The sequence below is a fragment of the Diceros bicornis genome, chromosome 38 (genome assembly GCF_020826845.1).
Source record: "Diceros bicornis minor isolate mBicDic1 chromosome 38, mDicBic1.mat.cur, whole genome shotgun sequence".
Classification (NCBI taxonomy): domain Eukaryota; kingdom Metazoa; phylum Chordata; class Mammalia; order Perissodactyla; family Rhinocerotidae; genus Diceros; species Diceros bicornis.
The window spans coordinates 8,676,223-8,701,774 of NC_080777.1; the positions used below are offsets into that span (position 1 = coordinate 8,676,223).

Genomic DNA, 25,552 nt, shown 5'->3' on the forward strand with positions numbered 1-25,552 from the left:
CCAAGTGAGAATGCTAGCCCAGCGTTGCCAGATATTCTGAATTTTCAAGAGAAGATAAAAATTCAGATTTTAAATAAAATCTCCAGATTTAAAAATGTTGATAACTACCTCAAAATGTAAGGGGTAGGGAGAAAGACTATATAGGCCAAATAGAAGATGTCAATGGGCTGAATCTGCCTGCTAGATTGCATCTCTGAAGTATATTATTTCACCCACTCTCAAAAGGTATGTGAGCTAAATAGGTGACAGGGACTGATGATCTCAATTCTAGTTCTAGTTCTCATAATGATACTCTAATTTAAAACCAAGATATTTAAGGAATAACCATGTCTTTACAAAGCAACAGAGTAATGGATATAAACAGGTTAAGCACGGTTTTTTAAGAACACAGATTAATACTAAGTCTTTGGTAGACTGAAGTTAGCAAAGATCTCCTGGGAGAACTTCGGTGAAATGATAAATTAATGTATCATTGATATAATAATTTACATTATTAATTATTGAGTGTTTTATTATGTGGCAGGCACTCAGATGTTTACATATAGTATCTATATTATTTACTTAATCACAATTAATCTTTTAACTACCTTTGTTGTTATCTCCATTTTATCTTAATATGATAAACTCTACTGAGATAATGACTTTTTCCTGACGTTTTTGTCTAGTTCATTAACATGTCGAGAGTTTAACAGGTCAAAAAATTTCTTACCAGCTGTAAACCTCTTTGTTTTTCGGCCAACCTTTGTCGTGCAATTTTTAGGACGTTTTGAGCTTCAGTTACTTGGATTTGTTTAGGGCCTACCACCTTGAAAAGAATGTCACAACATTTAAGTGTTAAAAAAGTCAAGTTCACTGTTAAAAATGCCACTTACGTTTGAAAGACATTTATAGGTGTCAATTCTTAAACTTGTACAAAAGGGATATAAAGTAGCTTAATATGGTGAAACACACTAAAACAAACAAAACAACAGCATAGTTGCCATAAATAAAAGAATCTGATACTTGATATCTGTGTGAGTTAGCTTAATACATTCGATTAAAGTGTTTTTCATTGGGTATTCTTTCCACAGAGGTTCATTTGAGCATTGTTAAATAAAAATTATTTTTGGGACTATGATGTGTCAATTCCAAATTGTTACCGATATTTAGGAGGAAAAAGCATACCTTCTGTACTTCATGGTAGTTATTCAAAGCTATAACCCACTGGCACATAGAGCAACAAGCAACAGAAACTAGGGCAACCTTGTTTGGATTGAAATCATGTAAGGCTAAAATTCTTTTCAGCTTCATGAAAACCTAGAGAGAATACAGTTCATGTATTACATGAGAAAGAAATATTGATCTGAAGTTTTCCACAATCTACATTAGAATGAAATTTTATTTCGTCTAAGAAATACTCAACTATTCTTCAACAGTAGAATCAAAGACACATACCTCAGTACAAAATGGCTCTAGTACCAGTAATTTTTTTAAGAGGAGGAGAAAAGCCTCTATTATAAACATCTTGTTATTGCTATTGTTGTTAGTACCTTTGTTATAGTTTTTTTTAAGAAAACTCCATTTTAAAACAAAAATAAGGGGGCTGGCCCTGTGGCGTTGTGGTTAAGTGGGTGCGCTCTGCTGCTGGCGGCCTGAGTTTGGATCCTGGGTGCGCACCGATGCACCGCTTGTCAGGCCCTGCTGTGGCGGTGTCACACATAAAGTGGAGGAAGATGGGCACGGGTGTTAGCTCAGGGTCAGTCTTCCTCAGCAAAAAGAGGAGGATTGGCATGGATGTTAGCTCAGGGCTGATCTTCCTCACAAAAATAAATAAATAAATAAATAAAACAAAAATAAAACAGGTTAACTTTCTGCAGCTTTGTGGAATTTGGTGTGCAAGGAGGTCTGAAGTCTCCTTCTTGTGCATCTTAGGTGTGAGGTGACTAGGAATACCATCTTCCACCTTCTCCCCCCAAGAGGCATATTGGCAGGGCACAGTCCCTATTCAGAGGTCTGTCTAGTCAGTGATGGTGGTATAGCCAGGGGCACACTGGGGCTCACTGAGGACATTCTCTAGCTTAGTTGTGTCTCATGCCCATAGATCTGCCGCATCTAAATGGTACAACCCAATTTAGGGTTAGGTATATAGTATTTCTCATCTACTTTTGCGAGTCATAAACAGAATGACATCTTTCTCAGACTGAGATTCCTTTTCCTTTCCTTTCCAACCAGGCGTTTCCTCTCTTGCCTGGAAGGAGAGAATCATTTTGCTGAATAACTTAGATGGCAGGTGGTCCATTCTCAATTGATTATTGGTGTTCTCATTATCATTTAAAATACTGTTAGGCTTTTACTTATTTCTTTAGATGAGCTATTAGTTTTAGTTTGAAAGATATTTAAACAAAATCACAGGGAATCATTTTTGCTAAGAATGCTTCAGCAAGTGAGTAGTTGTTGCATTAATTCATGAACAATACAAATATCAAAACTAAAATTCTGCTAAAAAAATTCACCTTGTTCATATACTACCCTATACTTCCTAATAGCATAGATCATCATCGTAAGTAATTAATTAATTGTGTCATTAGCTATTTAATGTCTGTCTTTCCTGTTGCAATGTAAGCTTCATAACATAAAGGAATGAGTCAGTCTTGTAAACTATCATAATATCTCTTGCAAGGAAGATACTCCACAAATATTTATTGAATGAATTAATGAGTATTCACCCCTTCAGCCTAGGACAGTGCCATTTATACGTCTACAGATCTGTCTGTCTGTCCCTGAACTTAGCTCTCAGTTCAGCAACCATGTAGTATCCCTGTTTGGATATTCTTCCAGCCTGTACAATTATCCAGGTCCAAAGCCACTTCTACATTTTTAGGTGTTTGTTATGGCAGCAACCACTTCCTGGTACCAAAATCTGTATTAGTTTCCTGTGCCCATTGTAACAAATTTCCACAAAATGGGTGACTTAAAACAACAGCAATTTATTCTTTCACAGTTCTGGAGACCAGAAATCTGAAATCAAAGTGTAGGAAGGGCAGTACTCCCTCTGCGGGCTCTAGGAGAGAACCTGTTCCTCGTCTCTTCCAGCTTCTGGTGGCTGCAGGCATTACTTGGCTTGTGGCCACATCAGTGGCATTTGGCCTTTCTGCTTCTGTCTACACCATCTTGGTCGAGGCCCTTGTAACCTCTTGCCTACCCTGCTATACTCCTTTCCTCTTCCTACAAGACTCATCTGTCCAGCATGGCCTACCCCACTCTACTGGTGCCCTGAACTCCTAGGCTTGCTCAGGACATTGGCTGTGCCCTCATCCTCCTTGAAGTCCTACAGTAAATGTACATTCTTCTGAATTAAATCTGCTTCAGCAAAACCCTTCACTAGGTAGCCAGGCTACCTTATTTTAATTTTTTCTGTGCTCCCCATGTGTCCCCCATCTCCTCCCACATAAATTAATATTTGTAAAGTGCTCAGAACAGTGTCTGGCACACGTTGTTATACGAATATTTGTTACACAAATAAAAATCATCTCAAAGATCTGGTTCAAGATGGTGACATATGAGGATCCTGAACTCACCTCCTCTCATGGACACACTGAATCTACGGCTACATATAGAACAATTATCTCTGAAAGAAACCCCAAAACTACCTGAGTGACCGCTACACATTGGGCAAACAAGAAAAAACCCACATAGAAATTGGTAGAGAGGCTGAGATACAGTCTCACCACAAACCCCACTCTTGGTGTGGTAACCCACAATTAGGAAGGAACTCACAGCCAGAGCTTCTCCCTGAGGAGCAAAGGGTTTGAACCCCACATCTGGCACTCCAACTTTTAAGACCTGCACCTAAGAAAAGAGCCCCCAAAACATCTAGCTTTGAAAGCCAACAGGGCTCGCATCCACAAGACCCACAAGGTTATAAGAATCTGAGAAACATTTCTTAAAGCGCTCATGCAGACACCCACCCCAGGGCCCAGTACAGAGGAGCCAACTGAAAAGCACCCAGTCTCTCAGTGAAAGAGGCCTACTTGCTCATCTCAAAGCTTCAGCCTGAGGTCAGGCTTCTAATGTAACATACCTCAAGGAACTAGAAAAAGAAGAACAAGTGAAGCCTAAAGTTAGTAGAATGAAGGAGATAACAAAGATCAGAGCAGAAATAAATGAAATAGAGACTGAAAAGACAATAGAAAAGATCAATGAAACCTGGAGCTGGATTTTTGAAAAGATAAACAAAATTGAAAAACCTGTAGCTAGACTCACCAAGGAAAAAAGAGAGAGGACTCAAATATATAAAATGAGAAACAAAAAAGGAGACGTTACAACTGATACCACAGGAATACAAAGGATCATAGGAGACTATTATGAACAATTAAAAATCAACAAATTGGACAACCTAAAAGAAACGGAAAAATTCCTAGAGACATACAACCTACCAAGACTGAATCATGAATAAGAAGAAAATCTAAACAGACTGGTTACTAGTAAGGGCATTATCAGTAATCAAAACCTTCCCAACAAACAAAAGTCCAGGCTTCACTTGTGGATTCTACCAAATGTATAAAGAAGAATTAAGGCCAATTCTTCCTAAACTCTTTTAATTTTTCAAAATTATAGAATAGAAGAAGAAGAACACTTCCAAAAAATAGAAGAAAAAACACTTCCAAACTCATTTTATGAGGCCAGCACTACCCTGATACCAAAACAAGACAAAGACACTGCAAGAAGACAAAATTACAGGCAAATGTCCCCGATAAATATAGATGCAAAAATCCTCCACAAAACACTAGCAAACTGAATTTAACAATACATTAAAAAGGATCATATACTAGAATCAAGTGGGATTTATTTCAGGGATGCAAGGATGATTTAACATCCACAAATTAATCAATGTGGTACACCACATTAACAAAATGAAAAATAAAAATCATATGATCATCTCAATAGATGCAGAAGAAGCATCTGACAAAATTCAACACCCGTTTATGATAAAAATTCTCAACAAACTGGGTATAGAGGTAATATACCTCAACATAATAAAGGCCATATATGATGAGTCCACAGCTAACATCATACTCAATGGTGAGAAGCTGAAAGCTTTTCCTCTAAGATCAGGAACAAGACAAGGATGCCCACTCTCATCACTTTTATTCAGCATAGTATTGGAGGTCCTAGCCAGAGCAATTAAGCAAGAAAAAGAAATAAAAGGCATCCAAATTGGGAAGGAAGAAGTAAAACTGTCACTATTTGCAGATGATATGATATTATACGTAGAATACCCTCAAGACTCCACAAAAAACCTGTTAGAACTAATAAATGAATTTATTACAGTTGCAGGATACAAAATAAATATATGAAAATCAATTGTAGGGGCTGGCCTGGTGGCATAGTGGTTAAGTTCGTGTGCTCTGCTTCGGCGGCCCAGGGTTTGCAGGTTCGGATCCCAGTGCACCACTTATCAAGCCATGCTGTGGCAGGCATCCCACTTATAAAGTAGAGGAAGATGGGCACAGATGTTAGCCCAGGGCCAATCTTCCTCAGCAAAAAGAGGAGGATTGGCAACAGATGTTAGCTCAGGGCTAATCTTCCTCACCAGAAAAAAATTCAACTGCATTTCTATACACCAAAATCAAACTATTAGAAAGAGAAATTAAGAAAACAATCCCATTTACATTGCATCAAAAAGAATAAAGTACCTAGGAATAAATTTAACAAAGGAAATGAAAGACCTGTACACTGAAAACTATAAGACGTTGAAGAAAGAAATTGAAGAGGACACAATAAGTGGAAAGATATTTTGTGCTTATAGATTGGAAGAATTAATATTACTAAAATGTTTATATTACCAAAAGCAATATACACATTCACTGTAATCTCTATCAAAATCCCAACGGCATTTTTTACAGAAATAGAACTAACAACTCTAAAATTTGTATGGAATCACAAAAGACCCCCAAATAGCCAAAGCAATCTTGAGAAAGAAGAACAAAGCTGGAGGCATCATGTTTCCTGATTTTAACCTATATTACAAAGCTATACTAATCAAAACAGTATGGTATTGGCATAAAAACAGATACACAGATCAATGGAACAGAACAGAGAGCCCAGAAATGAACCCATACATATATAGTCAATTAATCTATGACAAAAGAGCCAAAAATACACAATGGGCAAGGACGTTCTCTTCAATAAATGATGTTGGGAAAACTGGACAGCCAAATACAAAAGAATGAAACTGGACTACTATCTTACACCAAACACAAATTAACTCAAAATGGATTAAAGACTTGAATATAAGACCTGAAACCATAAAACTCCTAGAAGAAAACATGCAGTAGCTCCTTGACGTCGATCTTGGTGATGATTTTGGATTTGACACCAAAAGCAAAGGCAACAAAGGCAAAAATAAATGTAACTACAATCACACTAAAAAGTTTCTGCACAGCAAAGGAAACTGTCAACAAAATGAAAAGGGAACCTATGAAATGGGAGAAAATATTTGCAAACCATGTATGCGATAAGGGGTTAATACGCAAAATATATAAAGAACTCATTCAACTTAATAGCAAAAAGCAAACAATCCTATTAAAAAACGGGCAGAGGATATGAATAGACATTTTTCCAAAGATGACATACAGACTGCTGCAGGTACATGAAAAAGTGCTCAACATCACAATCATCAGGAAAATACAAATTAAAACCACAATGAGATATCACCTCACGCCTGTTAGAATGGCTATTATCAAAAAGATAAGAAATAACAAGTGTTGGTGAGGATGTGGAGAAAAGGGAATCCTCGTGCACTGCTGGTGGGAATGTAAATTGGTGCAGACACTATGGAAAATAGCATGTAGGTTCCTCAAAAAATTAAAAATAGAACTAACATATGATCCAGCAACTCCACAGCTGGGTATTTATCTGAAGGAAACAAAAACACTAACTCAAAAAGATACACACACCCCCTGTTCATTGCAGCATTGTGTACAATAGCCAAGACGTGGAAGCAACCTAGGTGTCCACTGATGGATGAATGGATAAAGAAAACGTGGTATATATATTTTATATTACATTCTCTCTCTCTATATGTATATTTCATCTTCCTCAATATATATATATAATATATGGACACCAAAAGACCACCTTCACCCATTTCACCCACCCCCTATATATAGTGGTCAAAAGGTACAAAATTCCAGCTAAAAAATAAATAAGTCAGGGGGATGTAATGTACAGCACGGTGATTGTAGTTAATAATACATGTATTTTATATTTGAAAGTTAAGAGAGTAGATCTTAAAAGTTGCCATCACAAGAAAAAAAATTTGTAACTATGTGTGGGGTACATGTTAACTAGACTTATTGTGGTGATCATTTCCCAATATATACCAATACAGAATCATTATGTTGTACACCTAAAATTAATATAATGTTGTATGTCAATTATTTCTCAATAAAAAAAAATTCAGACACCTCTATCCACTCATTGCACTTTCATAGTATAATATAATCCATCCAGAAAGACTTTCTCCCATGAGTGGCCTCTTCTCTATTCTCATTATTTAAAAAGATTCTGAGACATGACATTTTCTGATTTCAGTGATATGTTGCTTTTCCTTGACACTTTCAGGAAACCTACTATGTTTGGATATGCAGCTTGCTCTATGATGTTTTACCTTTCACCATTGTCTTCCAATTCTAATAGAGAATTGCAATTTTAATACTTCTACTTGACTTCTATAGATTATAAATACAGAATGCAGCAATTATCCATTAATGAGGGATCAACTTTTTACCTTCTCAGGTATGCTGTCCTTATCAAGGTTAATCAATTTTTTTAGGAAACCAGTTTCTGAAAGAAGTAACTTTGCTGTAGCCCAGTTAGGTTTCTTTTGCAGAAGAATACAAACTGCATTCATGACAGTCAGTACCAGGAAGGGAGGCCGTGCGTATACTCTGTAATAGTGAAAATAGAATCAACTTCACAAGTGAAATCAAATGCACCCTGTAAACTATCTCAGAAGACAATACACCCAGACTTTTAACAAGCATTTTGATAAGGATATCTATTTGCCAACATACAGCTATTTCATTATTTGGGTATCTTTAAAAATTTGGGTATCTTTAATATACGGATATCTTTGCTTTAGGAAGATGAAATGCACAAAACTTGACTATGCAGAACATCTGAGTTAGAGGTTAATTCTTCTTATTATAAAAGTATTTGCTGCAGAGTTCTTTAAAGTAGGCACCTTCCTATTTCATCCTAGTGTTGATTTGCTGATGACTGCTTGACAGAGACACTGTATGTGTATGGGGGGTAGGTGGGGGTCAGCCCTATTCTTGTGATTTAAGGGGTGCTGTAAGATGCAACTCCCTTAAACACATCCTCTGACTTTTCTTCATCCTGATTTAAAATTTCTACCATAAAGGTTACTGACACAACAGAGAGGGGGTGGGAGGGTAGATGGGAATTTGTCTCTCCAGTTATTAATAATGTGTTTACTAGAACACTGGAAGCCACCGTTTAGCTGTGTCCTAATCAGCTGACACGTCACTGCACCATCGATGAGAAGTTGACATTTTGGAAAGCCAGAGGTCAGAAGAATATTCACAAGGAGTAAGTTTCAATGGAAAGCCGCGAGGGTGGTGGTTGCTATGCAATAGCATTTGGGACTTGGAACAAAAGGGACAGGTCCATCCAGGGTAATGAGTCTCCCCCAAATGAAAATCACACAGACTTCCTAAAAGAAGGCAGGCAACAAAGCCAACGTCACGTGTACAACATTATCTACAGGGTTACCAAGAAGGTCCCCCTGCCTTAAATTTCATCATTAGAGATTCATTCATCTGGATTAATCTTTGTTCTCTTTAACAGTCTACTTTTAAAATGCAGGTATTTTTCAGGAGGACTAAATAATTAAATCATCAACACCTTATTTAGAACCAATTTGTCAGATTGCTTTTCTGAGATTATCCGATTGTTAGCTGTTTTGAAATAATAAGAAAGTTAATAACAAAGAAACTAGGAAAAGAGAGACAGGGTCCATACAGGAGAAGTGAGAGCCCCCAAAACAAACTTATCCACGATTTTGCCCAGGTTTAACTCTTTTTAAAGCAAACTTGATGGGAATGTGGTGAAATTAAAATGAAATGTATTATCTATGAAATTTTAATGTAAATTTAAGGGCAAATAGGATTCAATTGACTATAGTTCAATCTATGTGCCACTTTCCAGAAACAAATATTTGATTCAAAGTGAGACCTATCTACGCTGGAAATCTGCTTTGAAGTCCTCCATTACTACACAGAAGTACTCTGTCCGGGACCCTTACTGGTTTACTCCAATCTGCATTTTCTACTATCTTCTTCCTTCTTCTAGTGGCTAATGTTGCAAATCGGCAAAGGCTTGTACTGTCATGAGGCAATCATTTGCATGTTGATGACGGAAACAGCAGCCAGGAAAGAGAATGGACTAAACTGTGCATCTGCTAGATGACTCTGCTGCGTCTCCTAAGAATAGCACCAGAGATCTTATTATAAGGCCTCTCATTTACCTGGAATTTTATAGTAAAGTGAAATGCACGATAGTAACATCACAAGGGAGAATCTTAAAAAACAACAACAAGGCATATGCAAGGAAGTCAGGGAGAAGGCTAGTTTTCTTTAGCGTTTGTAGTACTAGGGCAAGAAAAAGTGTCTGTTTGATCAGAGGAAACTTAGCATTAACGTAACATTTATTGAGCACTTGCCTTATGCCTCACTCTATTCTAAGCACTTCCCATGCTTTAACTCATCCAGTCCTCTCAACATCTATTATCCCCACCGCATGAAAGGTACAGACAGCCTGTACAACTAGAAAGTGGCATTTTAGGATTCCAACCCAGGGAGCTTGGTGTCAGAGCCCATGTGCTTAACCGCTGTGATACACTGCCCCTACGGAATTAGGCTTAAAGGGAAGTTGAGCCGCTCTCTCTCTCGCGAATATCTGCCAGAGAAAAGCTACGAGAACAGAACTTCTGGAACAGTCATGAGGTATGGGTTCTCTTCCTCTTGCTTGTCTCTCTGTGCATTTGTTTTTCAACTTGAGGTGGAGTTAACGTCAGCATTCTGATATGCTCTGTTCTTCCTCATCAAAATACATTGATTTAAAAAAAGCACTTTTTGCCATTTTCTATTCTTATCCCCAGAGTTAATAATGTGTTATAAATATCACAGCAAATTTGTTTCATATTTCTACATCTTTCATTGAAATACTACTTTCCATAAATAATGGAAAACTCAACACAATCCAAGATGTAAACAGGCAAATTTCCATTGTTTGCTGAGTTGGAGAGCTCAGGTTAAAAATGATCTCACCCGAAGATTCAAATTAAAACCACCAGGTTCAGATCTCTGTACCTGAAAGTATTTCACTTCTTCTATTTTCTTACGAATTTCTCTTTAATCACTTTTCCCCACACGGGGAGGGCTGGCTTTGGGAAAGGGCACACGGGAAGTGCTTCTCACAGCGACACCTTGTGGCAATGGCCGACATTGCAGTACGAGCTGTGTGTGACTGCATTGCTACAGACCCCGAATGCTCAAATGCCGTAAGCAGCAGTGCTGTAAACACTGTCCTCTTATTTTTGGAACTACAGGTCAGGTGTTTATATAATCACCATGGCTTCTCTTTCTAGTCTAGGTAATACAGTATTTTATCAATTCTAAGATGCACATTTTTACATCTCTGAGATTGGGATTCAGTTTATAACCAATGGCACATCATATAGTTTACTTGGCAGTATTTTTTCTTTCTTAAGGGTACATAAAATACCGGTACGCCCTACAGTTGATGGCATCACAACATTAATAAAATGTACTTAACACGCATAATGAAAAATTTAAAGTAACCAAGATGGGTAAGAATGACTTAATCTAAAAATGTTTGAATATGGGCTTAGTAACTTTTACCATGTATTTATGTTTTATTCTGAGCTTTTCAAACTCAAAAGGAACTCAGGTAAATTACTCACCTTAATTCAGCAACATCAGCTTTATCCAAGGCATTCAGAGCCGCAATTGCCTTGTCTACAGCTGGCAGTACACTTTTTAGTTCATTGGCAGTTTTCTGCAATAAAGTTATAACCCCCAAATATATATGAATTAATACAGTTGCAGATTTTAAAATTTATATTTTGAACTGGAAGATATAATTTGACATTTTTACAATGCCCATAAGTTATGCAACTTGCATGACTTAGGTATGTATACACACACTTATACCGTAGGAAATATGTGTTATAGGCCTAAATGTAGTGTATTAGTCAATCCCTGATGAGAAGCTATCTGTGAGAAGCAAAAACACTGAGTGGTGTCTGCCTTCTCTATCAGACTCAGTGTAGTATTAACAATGTCCTTTTGACGAGCTGTCCAGTGAACGGTGGAATTACTGTAAATCTAATGAAGCTTCAGTTTTAGCGTCCCTCACCTGCACAGTGCCTTCTAAGGCCCTGGAAGGAGCTCTACCGATATGTTTGCAGGGTCATAAGTTTTCGTTAGACTTGCAAAAGTAAGACATTTTAACTGAAATCAGTTCAGACCAATTTCTCTTTATATTTTGACTCTCTTTTTTTTTCAGGTTTCCTATCATGTCAGGTGGCACTGGAATGGCTGTGGACATTTTTTGGGATCTGGCTAAGGGGTTGAGTTGGGAATTATATTTATATTGCTCACAGTCACTTCTCTGTATAATTAAGTTATCGCAAACTATCTCAAATAGGCATCTCTTCTAAAAATACTTCTGTTGTCCACTGCCCCAACTCTCCTGGTGATGTGGCATTAAGGTGCAGGGCCAGAGGTCATACTGTAATATAAACTTGTACTATAGTGCCCAGCACCAGAAGTGTGTGGGTAAGGGGGGAGAAACAAGGTTTGCAAAGTATGGATCCAGACTCTGGTCTGTAGAAAATCCTTTCGTTTATTAGATATATAAAATTGTAAGTAGAAGGTTAGATTCTCTTTGACACCTACTCAAAATGGAAGTTCACTCCTTCATGAGTACACTTGATAACAGAGCACATATTATTCCAAACCTACCATGCATTTTCCCTTTTTTTGATGGGAGTTATGCAAAAAGAATTCATCAGAATCCCTGAGTTTTTAGGTAATAATTACTGCATTTGGAAAGATGTTTTGGAATGTCTCAATGAAATAAGTGAGAAATTGCAGAATCTTTATATAGATATGTATAGAAGGGATCTTACTTATAATTTTTAATTTTTATATACAAGTAAATAATTAAGACAAAAATTTGGGGAATGTTAAACAAAAGTGATTGAGTGTTGAAATCAATAAAGATTATTTTGATATCAAGGAGCGAAGTGTAATGAAAATTTTCACATCATACCAAAGCAATAATTTATTAGGAGAAAAAAATAAATTTAGGATAGAAGTAATGATCTGGCTTTTGGTCTGTTTAATAATCCAATTAATGAAGAAGAATGCATCATATGATCACATTGGAAAAATTCAAGTTTCTGGTTGAGTTTGTAAGAAGTAGTGACATTAATAAAAATATAAATATCAGAAAACACCTCTATAAGGAAGATATTGGTGGAGAACTGGTTAACGAATGTTCTGAATTCAAAAAGTATTTAAAATTAATCACCACACAAGAAATCTTGAAATGCTATTGCTGCTTATACCAAATTTGATAGCAATATTAAAAATGTTCATGACATTATCAATGATGAGTTATGAAGTTGAAAGAAACTTTTCTAAACTATCAAAAATGAGAAACACATTTTGATCAACTAGGCTAAAGATTCTGTAGGAAATGATATTACAAAATCATTATCATATGAACAAGTGATTACAGAGCATGCAGTGAAAAAACATAGAAAAAAAGTATTACAGAGTGTGTAAGGCAGTTAATTACTAAACATTATTATGTTATTTTTCTAGATTTTGTGATGCTTGTAGTAATTGTCAGCTTTTAAAAATTTGTATTTTGTTTGATTTCTTTACTTATTCTAAATAAATATTCACTTTCATTTTTAACTGTGACCTAGTAATTTTATATTCTTTTAAAAAAAATATGGCCTCAAATTTTTATAATCTTCATGTCCTACAAAACCTGGATTTGCCTCTGAAGCCAGACTGCCCCTTGTGGTATAGCAAAAAAAAACCTCATTAATTCCTCTATATCCATTTTCTTTTGGCCTAAAAAATTAAAGACTGAAGTTAAGCTGTACTCATATTTAATACATTGGTTAACAGTGGCCCCTTCACGTGGTAGGCCCAGGAGAGGTTATGGGTCGCTCACACTCAGACTCATGTGGCATCTTGAGGAAGAGGGGAAGCTCACAAGCTGGAAGGGTCGGCAGTGGTGGTCTCCCCATTTCCTAAACGCTCAGCACATTAGGAAGCCCTGCAGTTTACCTGTGTCCAAGTAAGGGGATTCACCCATTACATTATCTAGTCTGAAGTAAATCAGCGCTTAAAACATGAACAGGCAGCTTAACAAGGTTTCTGAAAGAAACCTGGGATTGAAGACAATGTGAATAATGGAAGTACAAGTGAACAGCGGGAAAAAGGCAGTTTGATACTTCTCTTATCCCTGGTGTGAACTCTTCTTCAGCCATGTTATAAGGTAAAAACAGTGACGATCTAATCTGATCTGACAAAAAGCCAGCCAAAAAATTTTGAAATTACCAAGAGGACTATTTGAAATATATATTCACATTCAGTATTGTTCATAATAAACCCTCCCCTGGGCATTTATTGTGCTTTGGGATATTAGCTTAAGGAGAGTAGCTCATGTATACAATTTATTTATTTATTTTTATAATTTTATTTATTTATTTATTTTTACCCCAAAGCCCCAATAGATAGTTGTATGTCATAGTTGCACATCCTTCTAGTTGCTGTATGTGGGACACGGCCTCAGCATGGCCGGAGAAGCGGTGCAATGGTGCGCGCCCGGGATCTGAACCGGGCCGCCAGCAGCGGAGCGCGCACACTTAACAGCTAAGCCACGGGGCCTGCCCAATACAATTTATAAATAAATAATTACACACACATATTGGGGGTATAGGCTTATATACATTTTTTTAATTGGTAGCGCTGCTTGATTAAAACTTTTGCACATGGAAGACAGCAGAAACTCCCCTCTCCATGTCTTCTGAGCAGGAGTAGCTACTGATCAGACTAGGGCTGAGCATTTGTTAATTTGCTACGCCATACTGATTCCCGCTGGGATTGTGACTGGAGAGTATGGAGGGGACTTGGTCAGTTTAAAAAGTGAGGATTATTCCGTCAATGAGAGAAGTGAGAGACACCAGATAGACAGTGCCAAGAGTTGCTTCGTTTCCTGCCCATGTTGTTCTTGGAGGCCATGCATATTTCTGATACAGCTTGAATGAATTTCTGTTCATTGTAACCAGAAGAACCGGCCTATCTCTCTCTTCCGAGGATTGCAGGCTTCTCAAGAACAGGAACTCTGTGTCTTTGTATCCCTTGTTTTCATTTAATAGTGTCTTGCATGTCATAGGTACTCAATAAATGTTTGTTGAAATAAAAATTAAAAGTATCCGAAGTTGGGGCACTATATATTTAAGAGCAGTCAGTCTGACCTTTAAATTTTTGGGTTAGGGAATAATTTTGCAAATCTCTAATGATCTTTATTGGTTATATTTAAATTTTACCTGAGCATAATCTTCTACAATTCTTACTTCTTCTGCCATAATTTCTTCATCCTGTTTCACAAGCATCTGAACTTTCTCAACCACTTGTGAAACTTTCTGTAATTTTTCCATTAGGATTTCTTTTTCCTAATGAACCAAACAATTCTTCTTAGAATGAATTTTAAGAGACATGGTATCTTTTTTTTAAAGAGAAATTCAAATAGCTCATTTCATTATTATGAAATTTATCAAAATCAGCTTGAAATATATTTGTTTAATAAACTAATAAGGATGAATACAATAAATATCATTTCATACAATACACATAAAGAATATAAGTATGAGTTTTAGGATACTTGGCAGATTGCAAGTTACCACAGCACATTTCAGATAGATTTAACTAATAACTATGGAATTTTTCTTTGTGAGCTTTCACAATTAGCTATATACCTCTTATCACCTTTAATTACTAAAATATAATGACATTACTAAATTGCTTTATTGTTTTCCTCATTTTTACCAATAAGAACATTGAGACCAAGAGAGGTTGCACAGCTGCCTGGTAAGGAAGCTGGAGTTCCAACCCACATTTGTCAAGTATCAGAGTCTTTGCTTTCAAACACTGTTTTACATTAAGCCATAAAATCTTTAAAAGAGATTTCAAACCAAACATACCTTTGTTTTTTGTTCTATTTGAGGGCCAAGAATCAAGAGCTCCTCCTGCATATCTGTAACTAGAGCAGTTGCTTCCAGGATCTTGGATAGACCCAGATGGAAACGATTCCTGAAATAAAAAGAAGTATGAAGAAGGTATAAGATATAACAAAATATTAGCAAAGCAAAAGATACTGTGATCATGGGTTGGAAGACAACATGGTGAAGATGTCAATTCCCCCCAAATTGATATTTAGTTTAAATGCAGTTCCTATCAAAATTGCAGTAAGATTTTTTTGTAGACATAGACAAGCTTATTCTAAAATTTATATGGAAAGGTAAACGAACTAGGACAATTAAAATAATTTTGAAAAAGAAGAATAGAGTGAGTGGACTCACCCTACCTGATTGTAAGACTGATTATACGTTGACAGTAATCAGGACTATGTGGTATTGGCAGAGGGACAGACGTGTAGATTTATGGAACAGAATAGGGAAGCCAGAGATAAACCCACACAAGTAGAGTCAACTCATTTTTGACAAAGGTGCAAAAGCAATAGGGGAAGGAAAGTTTTTTCAACAAATGGTGCTGAAGCAATTGGCTATACAAAATGAACCTTGGTCTACACCTCATGCCTTATACAAAAATTAACTCAAAATGGACCACAGAATTACATGTAAAGGGCAAAACTATAATACTTTTAGAAGAAAATATAGGAGAAAATCTTCGGGATCTAGGGCTTGGTGAAGAGTTCTTAGACATGATAAGAGAAGCACAATTCATAAAAGAAAAAAAATTCATAAATTGGACTTCATCAAATTTCAAATCCTTTTCTCTGTGAAAGACCTAGTTAAGAGAATGAAAAATCAAGCTACCAAATGGAATAAAATATTTGTAATCCATAGTATCTGACAAAGGACTCATATTTAGAATATGTATAGAACACTCAAAACTCAACAATGAGGGGCTGGCCCGGTGGCATGGTGGTTAAGTTCACATGCTCCGCTTCGGCAGCCTGGGGTTTGCAGGTTCAGAACCCGGGTGCAGACCTACACACTGCTCATCAAGCCATGCTGCGGCCACATCCCATATACAAAATAGAGGAAGATGGGCACAGATGTTAGCTTAGGGCTGATCTTCCTCCCCCAAAAACAAACAAACAAAAACTCAACAATGAAAAAATCAAACAATCCATTTAGAAAATGTGCAAAGGATATGAAGCTATATATCCTGAAAAGGACATACGGATGGCAAATAAGCATATGAAAAGATGTTCAACATCACTACCCATTAGAAAAGTGCAAGTTAAGATCACAATGCTGTATAATTATGCACTTATTAGAATAGTTAGGATAAAAAATAGTGACAACATCAAATTCTTGCAAGGGTGTAGAAAAGCTGGCTCTCTCAAACACTGGTGAGAATGTAAAATGGTACAGCAACTTTGAATAACAATTTGGTATTTTCTTAAAAAAAAAGTAAACATACACTTACCATATGACCTAACATTCACACTCCTGGCACTTACCCTAGAGAAATGAAAATTTACATCCACACAAAAATCTGCACGCAAATGTTAATAGCAGCTCCACTCCAAATTGGAAACAGCCCAAATTCCTTCAATGGACGAGTACTTAGACAAACTATGGTATATCCATATCATGGAATACTACTTAGCAATAAAAAGGAACAAACTATTGATACATGCAACAGCTTGGATAAATTTCAAAGGCATTATGCAGAGCAAAGCCAACCCCATTCCCTTTGTGTAAGAGATAAAACTGTAGAGATAGAAAACAGATTAGTGGTTGCAAGGGATTTGGAATAAGAGGAGGAAGAGGGAGTGTGGCTATAAAGGGGTAGCACAAGGGACATCTTTGGTGGTGATGGAATAGTTTTGTATCTTGATTGCTATTGTGATTACACAAATCTACACATAAGATAAAATGGCATAGAACTATATACACACTTTGTACCAATGCCAATTTCCTGGTTTTGATATGGTGCTGTAGTTATGTAAAATGTAACCATTGGGAGAAATTGAGTAAAAGGTACCTTGGACTTCTCTCTGCTATTTTTGCAACTTCCTGTGAATCTATTTCAAAATAAAAAGTTTTTTTTTTTTTAAAAACAGCTATAAGGTAAAGTTGAAAATTTTCCATTTACATACTCGCTAGAATAAAAAGGTGAAAATATACAGTTTGTATGGAATAAAATAAAAATAAATATTTTAAACTTAGAAGACTACAAATCTATTAGCCAACAAAATTTTAGTCCTAACTCTAGCAAGAGAGGTGACAAGTGCTATGGAGCATTTTTAAAGAAATGGAAAATATGGTTTCTACTTCTTGGGCTTTCATAATCTAAAAGAACTTCATCACCCATGCCCTTTAAATTGTCAAATACGTAGATAATTTCAGTGTTTTATTCTTTGATCAAACTCTAGGACAGGTCCCCAGAACTTCTCCTCTGGATCACTACAGTGGCTTTCACATCTTCTTTGTGTTTATTCTTGTGTCTCTCCAATTTATCCCCCATTCTAATATCTGAGTGATCTTCCTAAAATACAAGTCTATTTATATTACTCACCTATTTAAAGAGAGTTATTATTTGTCACGTGTTGTATAGGTCAGATACTGTGATTAGCATTTAATCTGTAAACACATCATCCCCAAGAAGCAGGTGCTATTAAAAATAAATGGACTCAAAGGAAAAATTGAAAAAGATAACTGGACAACTGAAGCTCAGCTCCCCGTGGAGCACACACTTAAGACAGGCTATTTGGGCTTTAAATGTGATAATTTCCCAGAAATACTTCTCATTTAAACAGAATGTTTCATTATGAGTTTTTGGGTGGGAAGAGGTGTGGATTGGCTGTAAGAGACCCAAACTAAATAATTAAGCCTTCCCAGTTTTTTTTCTTCCACGTCTACCCCTAGGAAACTGGGCTACTGGAATCTGTGAGTAGCAAAGTGCTGGGGAGTGGGAACCTACAGCCTGGTGCTTCTTTTACCACCCAGCTATTCTTGATGGGTATGAGCAGTTGTGTATAATTGATGATAAGGACCATGCATGTCATGTGACAACTCTTAAGTGATCCTGGTATGATCCACACATCAGAGAGTGGGAGATGTGCTAGGATAGTACAAGGTATGTAAGGAAGAAACTATTGAGCCACCTAGGGATGTGTCTGGGTACATGGTGAGGGTAAGACATGGGCAACACTGGAAAAAGGGTGAAGTCATTGTGACAGGGACTGGTCACACCAATCACATGGATGTGAATGGAAAGCAACAACCCTGGGTGGTGGGAGGGGGACACCTTAGAAACACCTTAGAAGATCAGAGGTGGAAGGAGAATCCAGTAATCTCTCTTGACTGTTGTCTGTAGGGCAGCTGGCCGATTTACCCAGACTGCTGCCACCACTCAATTTAACCACTGACCAACAAAAATCTTAATCTAAGGACTTGCAGAAACTTCCAGGAGCTGCTAACTCCAGGAGTGAACAGCCTTTACTTAAAACAATAGAACAACATTAACTTGCTGAACTAATAGGATTCCTTTTAGACTCATTGTATTCACAGACTGTACCAACTGCTCTAAATTTAACTGATGTTGAATCTGCCATGCCCCACCTGACCTGTTAACAAAAACTTAACAAAATCAGACCCTGATCCCACATTAGCAAAATGCTGCTGTTGAGGTTGCTACTACTTCTTATGTAAATGTCAGGCCTATGCTTGTCTGCCACACACGAACTAGTCTAAACTCTCTGGCATGAGTGGTGATGACAAATTTCATTGCCCTGGGCTTCTTGCTAGTCACTTAAGGCAGAGTATGTGTGACCGCCAATGCCTCTTGATGCACCTGGATTAGTAACATTTTTAACTGGCTTGGCTCCAGACAGGGAGCCTGGCTGTGGTCTATCCTCCAAGTGGGAGTCATGGTTATGGCTACTGTCATCCAATGTTGCCTAAGACAAATAGAATGGATTTGGTCCAAGCCCCTATTAGTACAATTAATTAAGGTATCTGATAGGGTGGCCTATTCTTTCTTAGCTGGATACTTGACAGGTTGGAGGATGGTGTTGTAGAGAAATGGCTCCACCATGGCACCCTAGCAACGCTTCATGTCTCCACATAGGTCATGTAGGCAAAGTTTAACTGCAGCTGATCTAAGTCTTGGAGGAACACCTCATGATTCTCCTAGAACACAAGAGCATGGGATGCTTGTGAGGAGACGCTACAAGGCCATTTTCCATTCAGTTCCTTATCTTCCTGGGAGACTGTCATGAGATTGTCTCCTGGGTTTTGACTAGGTATGAGACTTTCTGCCTCATGTTTTCTCCCCTGTCCTCCCAGGCACAGCCGGAGGCTGTAAAACTGCTTTGCTGCAGCATGACATGGGCTTCTCAGCAACAGGGTGTCCCACTACCTGTGTGGCAGGCATCTGGCTCCTTTTATTTTGGTGTTGTCCCAGGGGATAAGGGACATGGGGAGTGGTACCTTTGGCTACTCCTGCTTTCATTGTCTATGTAACTAATAGACTGTCTGAATCTAACAAGGGCTCATTGCCTCTTTACTGGCTGAATCTGTCAGCCTTGCCTTGACGGGAGCAGCCTCTGAATGCCCACAGGGGAGATATCCACCTTTCCTCTCTTAAGGTCTTCTGCAGCTTCTGCCTTTTTCCTCCACTGAAAACACAGATTTGGGCTCACAATTTTGTATTTGTGTTTCTTTTTACAAATAAAAGCAGCAATGTAAAATATACATATTTCTGATTTGGTGTCAAAGTCTTACCTCTTTGTTTTCATTTCCTCCTCTCGTGACCTCAAAATGTGTGCAAATGTATCCATGAATCGCAAGTAGCTACTGGGAGTGACAGAATAATGCCTTCTAGTGTTTTGAAAGTATTTTGCACTCAAGTCTTTTATACTTTTGTGGATTTGGACGCATGTTGGGGCAAGTTTTTCGTTTAAGTTCTGAAAAATAATAATTTTTAAGAACTAAGAGAAAGCAATCCAAATATACATAAAAAGGAGAAAATTGAACAATGTGATTAGCTTGAAATAGTTTTATCACTTCTGAGATGTGGAGATATAGAAAAAGGCCCTGGATGGATGGAACCAAGAATATATGAGTTTTAATGGTTGAGATGGCGTCAGGGTGGAAGAGGCAACAATATGGATGATGATTAATGTCATGCAGACTCATTCCACTTGGCCTTACCCTCACTTCTCCTACAGCCATCCAAGGATTTCGGGCACCATTGTCACGGGCCAAGGTCTATGGTGCTTTCTTTACCTTCCATCTTCCCTTTTTAAAGTAGGTTACCAATAGCAAGATACTCAACTTCCTTGAGTAAAATAAAGCTGCAAAAATGTAAGGGCTCAAAGGATAGATAGATACATAGGTAGGAAAATTAGAGCAGAAAGAGTGCCCCCCTTGCCCAGCTTTGGAGAGAATTCTGACTTGGACATAACCTAGCCCTGGTTACCCATCTCCAGTGCACCAAGCCTACCCAGTCACCTGGTCACGTTTAACCCAGCTGCATTTTCTTCCTGCTTCCACCCTGTCTCCACCCTTCTCGGCCTTTGCTTTCCTTGAACACTTGGACAAGTAAGGTCGCAAGAGAAATTTACAAGGATGCACAGAAGGTTGCAGTATTCTTACCACAGGATCTGGTATGCAAAACGGGGGTTGTTTTCCTTCACGGAAATCTGCTGTTTACCACGGGGGCAGAATAGTGAAGAGACCCAGGCAGTGAGGAATTTGGGCATCTTTGAAATAGGATGAATTAGGGGCAAAAAAGATGGGGAACTGATAAAAGAGTCAAGACAAACACTTAACCTATTTCATAATTTTGCCTAGAGCTGCCTATTTTTGCCCACCTATGCTTCATTGCTATTCAGAGACATGGTATTGCCAGATCTTGTTAATAAATTGAAACTTTCCCTTGTATTAGTTTTTTAAAGAGGTAATATTTACCTCTCTGTTCTCTAAATCCACCTTTTCTTTTAAGAAAGAGTTGGCTACCGTAAGAAGAGCTTCTTCTGGCCACTTCTCATACCAGTCGATTGTGCAGGCACTAATCATAGAAGAATAGACTCTACAGTTTTGGCGGAAGTTAGGTCCTGCAGGACTCATGGTCATAAAAATATGAAGATTTTTATATATTCTCTGAAAATTAATGAAAATATATATTGTTAAAATGTAATACACTCCATTTAAAAAATATTATATTGAAAATTATATTTAAAACTTGTTTCAATTCTTTCCTTAATGGGTGGACTAGAGACTGGTCAATCGTACACTGAGAGCCTCCCATAACCAGAGCCCTTCCAAGGGAGACTACAAGTCCCACAGAGCTCTTCTAGGAAAGCAGCCGGTTTCTGCTCTACGTGACCCCACCGTCTTGGCTTCAGCTGAACGGACTGTGGGGGGCAGGCGCTGAACTCCAGAACATCCCTTGTATAAACCAACTCTTATGAGGGGGTCTGGACTACTGTTCAGTAGGGAACCATATATCAAATGGCGATGGCAATGACAGTTTAACTCTTTCCTCTGGGGTGGTGTGCATTTAAGACCTGCAGAAACTCAAAGTGAGAAACAGTCAGATGAATTAAAGCTGAAAGACAGGGAGAGAAACAGAGACCAATGTTGTGGGTAGAGCACCAGGGAGATGCTAATAAACTCCTATAGCTGAAGGATTACAGCTAAGCAATATTAGATCCTACACAATTTTGGAGGTCCTAGGCAAAGTGCTCGTTTCCATGAAGTTTGCCTGCATCCTTTCCGCCAACAAGACCCGGCTGTGCTGCTGCGGTTCCTGGCTTCTCGGAATAACTGGCCATGGGGCACAGGTTCCTTCCCCATTTCTATGACACTTTAAAATAAAACCACATTACTGAAAGCAGCCTCAGTGAGTCAACGTTCCTTTTGACTCAAAAAGTTCCATTTGTACAAAGTGATAATATCTTTGAGTATCAGGTATCTTATTTTGTCAAGTAAGTATGGTAAGCTGAAAGAAGACTAAAGTGTAAGATTTTCCCCTCTTTTTGTCTTTAAAAAAATTTATAAAAGCAAATTAAACTGCTCAATGCAAAATTCATAAAATACAGAGATGTTTACATTATAAACGAAATTACCTTTCTTTGCTTTACTTATCCCCAAACTCCTGCTTGAAGATAGCCAATGTTAACAGGTTAAAGTGTGCCCTCACTGTTTGTTATTATTGTAAGACATTTCAAATCGTTTTTGGACGTATGGTATGTATATATGCGTATATACACGCATATATACATATATACAATTAAAATTGATTTCTAACTGGAGTTCTTGGTTTATTTTTTATTGCTGGAGTACATTATTCTCCACACTCCAGATCGGAATTTCTTTGTTCTTCTTTATCACTCGCAATCAGTTGGACAAACTAGTTTAGCAACAAGGCACTAGAGTGCCACAAGTTATCAGGATAACTTCTCTCCTCCTTCCTATCATGGCATTTTAAAATATAACTCAATCCAGCACCCATTCATGCGATATTGTTCTCTCTCAATTGTGGATTCCATTTCTGGAATTTTTTACATCTTCTTCTTGTGCCAGATCACTAATTATTTGTTGAAGAATGGAGGTTGGCCTAGTTCAATTTTCAAATGACTCCATGATAGGCAGGAACTGGCACCAGAAGTAAGTTGACCTGTGGCACTTCCCTGATGAACATTTTGGTTTGGGGAATCATATCTATGTGTTCACTAAGCCATTGGTCAGTCATCAAGCCTTACAGACCCAGAAAGCCTAGTTCATTGGTGTAGTCTGTATCTCTCATCAAACTGGTCCTTTCATAGCTATCTCACTGCTGAATTCATCCTGAATATCACCTGCTCTATCTGGCTGATTTCTTTCTGTACTCATCCCTCCTGGTCAATTCTGGGGCTATTCAAAGGGATGCAAGAATTCCTCTTTCTTGCCTTTCCAGACTTGTTACCAACCTGACCGAAATGAAAACGTCATTGGCTAGGAAGGGATCTCAGTGTAAGAAATAATCTTGGGATCTTAGTTCTCTTGTCATTGCCTCCAGCTGTTATGACTTTTTTAAGCCATTGACAGCCAGTCAGGCCCAGATCCTTTTTAATCTTTGTCCTGCCTAAGAGAATGGTGTGCCCATGTGTAGGGATGGCAGTCATTATTTTAGCTTGAACAACTCATTTAAAGAACTCAAAAAATTATCCAACTTGAAAATCATATACAGAATTATAAATGTAGTCTACTTTTAATTTAATACTACAATTTTATAGAGCCAACTCACAAAAACATACCTTTTGGAAGAACGAAAGTAAAGATTGCCTATTATCAATATACCCAGAATGTTCAGCCAGAGATCTAATCCTTAGTGCAATAGAATCCAGCTCCTCATTTTCAAACAAGTCAGGCATTTTTCCTAAATTGAGAATGCCATTCAAATCTTCCAAAAATGACTCCTAAGGTGAAACATATATTTAATCAGGAATGAGTACATTGTTCATATATTCTACCTTAACATATCAAATTGAGAAAGCAATAGTGTTTCAGAAGAATTGATGTTAATTTTTTAAAAAAACTAAACTTCTCTCAGTTCAAATCCGTTAAAAATATTTTTTTCTGAGTCAAAATAAGCTTCATTGATCCACTCATTCATTCAAACATTAGAGAATCATATATTTGGTACTGACAGCATGCCAAACACCTGTGTTATGCACTGGGGCAAGAGGTGTGGGAGGGGTGGATGCAATAATGAATTGAGCAGGGACTCTGCTTCAGTTTATAGAAGCCCTCAATACATCTATACTTGTGTTTGAATACTACACAAACTAAGAATAACATGGCTGAAAAATTCTTTTAATTTAACCAAGTTCATCTCTATAAAGGGTTTCAAATCAAATGGGAAAGGTAACAGAGGAGAAAGAGCACTGAAAGAAACTCTACCAGAGGAGTTACTATAAAAAATTGTGAACGTTTTGGTTTTGAGAATAAATCCAAGCTTTCTTTAAAAGAAAAAAGCATCATTAGCATTGTCTACTCCTCAGGCTGCTCCTCAGACATACACAGGTCCTGGTATTTCAGCCCAGGTAGGGAAGGGCAGAGAGCTGGTGGCAGTCTCCAGTAGAGGCCAACAGAGGTGACATGGGGCTAGCTGATTTCCTGTCTCACCTCAGACATGATGGAGAACCACCAACGCTTATTAAACACACTGATCGTTACCCACTTGTTGAGAATTTAACTCAGCTACCCCATGGTATTGCTGCCTCAGCATCCATTTTGTTTGGCCAAGTGGCCTGCGGGATCCTTAAACTGACACTAGCCCCTCATACAAGCACATGCCCTAGATAGCAGCCTGCAGAGTCACAAGCAAATGTAAGTTCCTGATCTGACTTCCGCAACAGCCCTTGCGATCAACAGTCTCCCTGCTTCCCAGGACCTGTATGCTTTTTGCGTCCCTTAGATAAGACCCCCTGGGGCCTACCAAAACTCCACTCTTTGGGTTTGACTTGACCAATCCAGCTCTAGCCTGGGAACCCCAAAGAACTCCACCCACGAGCCCTAGTAAAGGCATTTGCCCCAGGTCCTGCCTCTCTCTGTCTGCATTCTGCCATGGACTCCCCATGTGGCCCCTGGAGGTGTGCTGCGTACTTCCTCTAGGAGGACCTCTGAGTAATAAGCTTCTCTATTTCAAATTCTCTTGTGTCTTTTGTTGAACTATGGCTCACCATCTGGCACCCTGTGCTCCACCTAACAATTGGTAATTTAACAAAGCCATAACGCTATTTTTTTGATTCACACGGAAAGCAATGACGAAGCCAGAAGAAACCTGGAAAGTGTAGAAGGGAGATCCGATGACCTTGAAGTCCTTAATAACACAGGAGTAGAGGAGCCATGTTCATCTCAGCTCTGACCTGATAGTGGTTTTCTAAAAAAGGATTTCCTAAATTAGAATACTAGGCTCCTGGCATGGGAGAAACTACATCTTCTGAAATCCAGTGAGAGAGTCTCTGGTAGAAACCTCGACCAGATCAATAGAGCAGGATATTTAAATTTGGGAAGGGGAGAACATTTAGTTAAAGCAGAAAAACTGGATATTTTGGAGTACAGAAGATATGATATGGCACTTAGAATTACTCTCAAAACATGACATGAAAGAAAAACACAACTCTAGAGAGAGAGGCCCTGTATTAGGAGAAAAAACAAGATGAGAGTTTGAAGCAATACTAATAACTATAC

General features: G+C 37.9%; 1 protein-coding gene across 1 annotated transcript in view; it reads right to left on the reverse strand.

Annotated features, from left to right (window-relative positions):
• DNAH14 (dynein axonemal heavy chain 14) overlaps window positions 1-25,552 on the reverse strand; it is a 344,464-nt gene that overhangs the window by 92,932 nt on the left and 225,980 nt on the right. The window contains exons 55-63 of the mRNA XM_058533894.1: window positions 23,614-23,775; window positions 21,284-21,475; window positions 20,096-20,277; window positions 15,317-15,425; window positions 14,663-14,788; window positions 10,991-11,085; window positions 7,772-7,931; window positions 1,165-1,296; window positions 710-805 (exon numbers count right to left, since the gene is read on the reverse strand). Coding sequence (XP_058389877.1) covers window positions 710-805; window positions 1,165-1,296; window positions 7,772-7,931; window positions 10,991-11,085; window positions 14,663-14,788; window positions 15,317-15,425; window positions 20,096-20,277; window positions 21,284-21,475; window positions 23,614-23,775 — 1,254 coding nt within the window. The remainder of the gene's footprint in view (window positions 1-709; window positions 806-1,164; window positions 1,297-7,771; window positions 7,932-10,990; window positions 11,086-14,662; window positions 14,789-15,316; window positions 15,426-20,095; window positions 20,278-21,283; window positions 21,476-23,613; window positions 23,776-25,552) is intronic.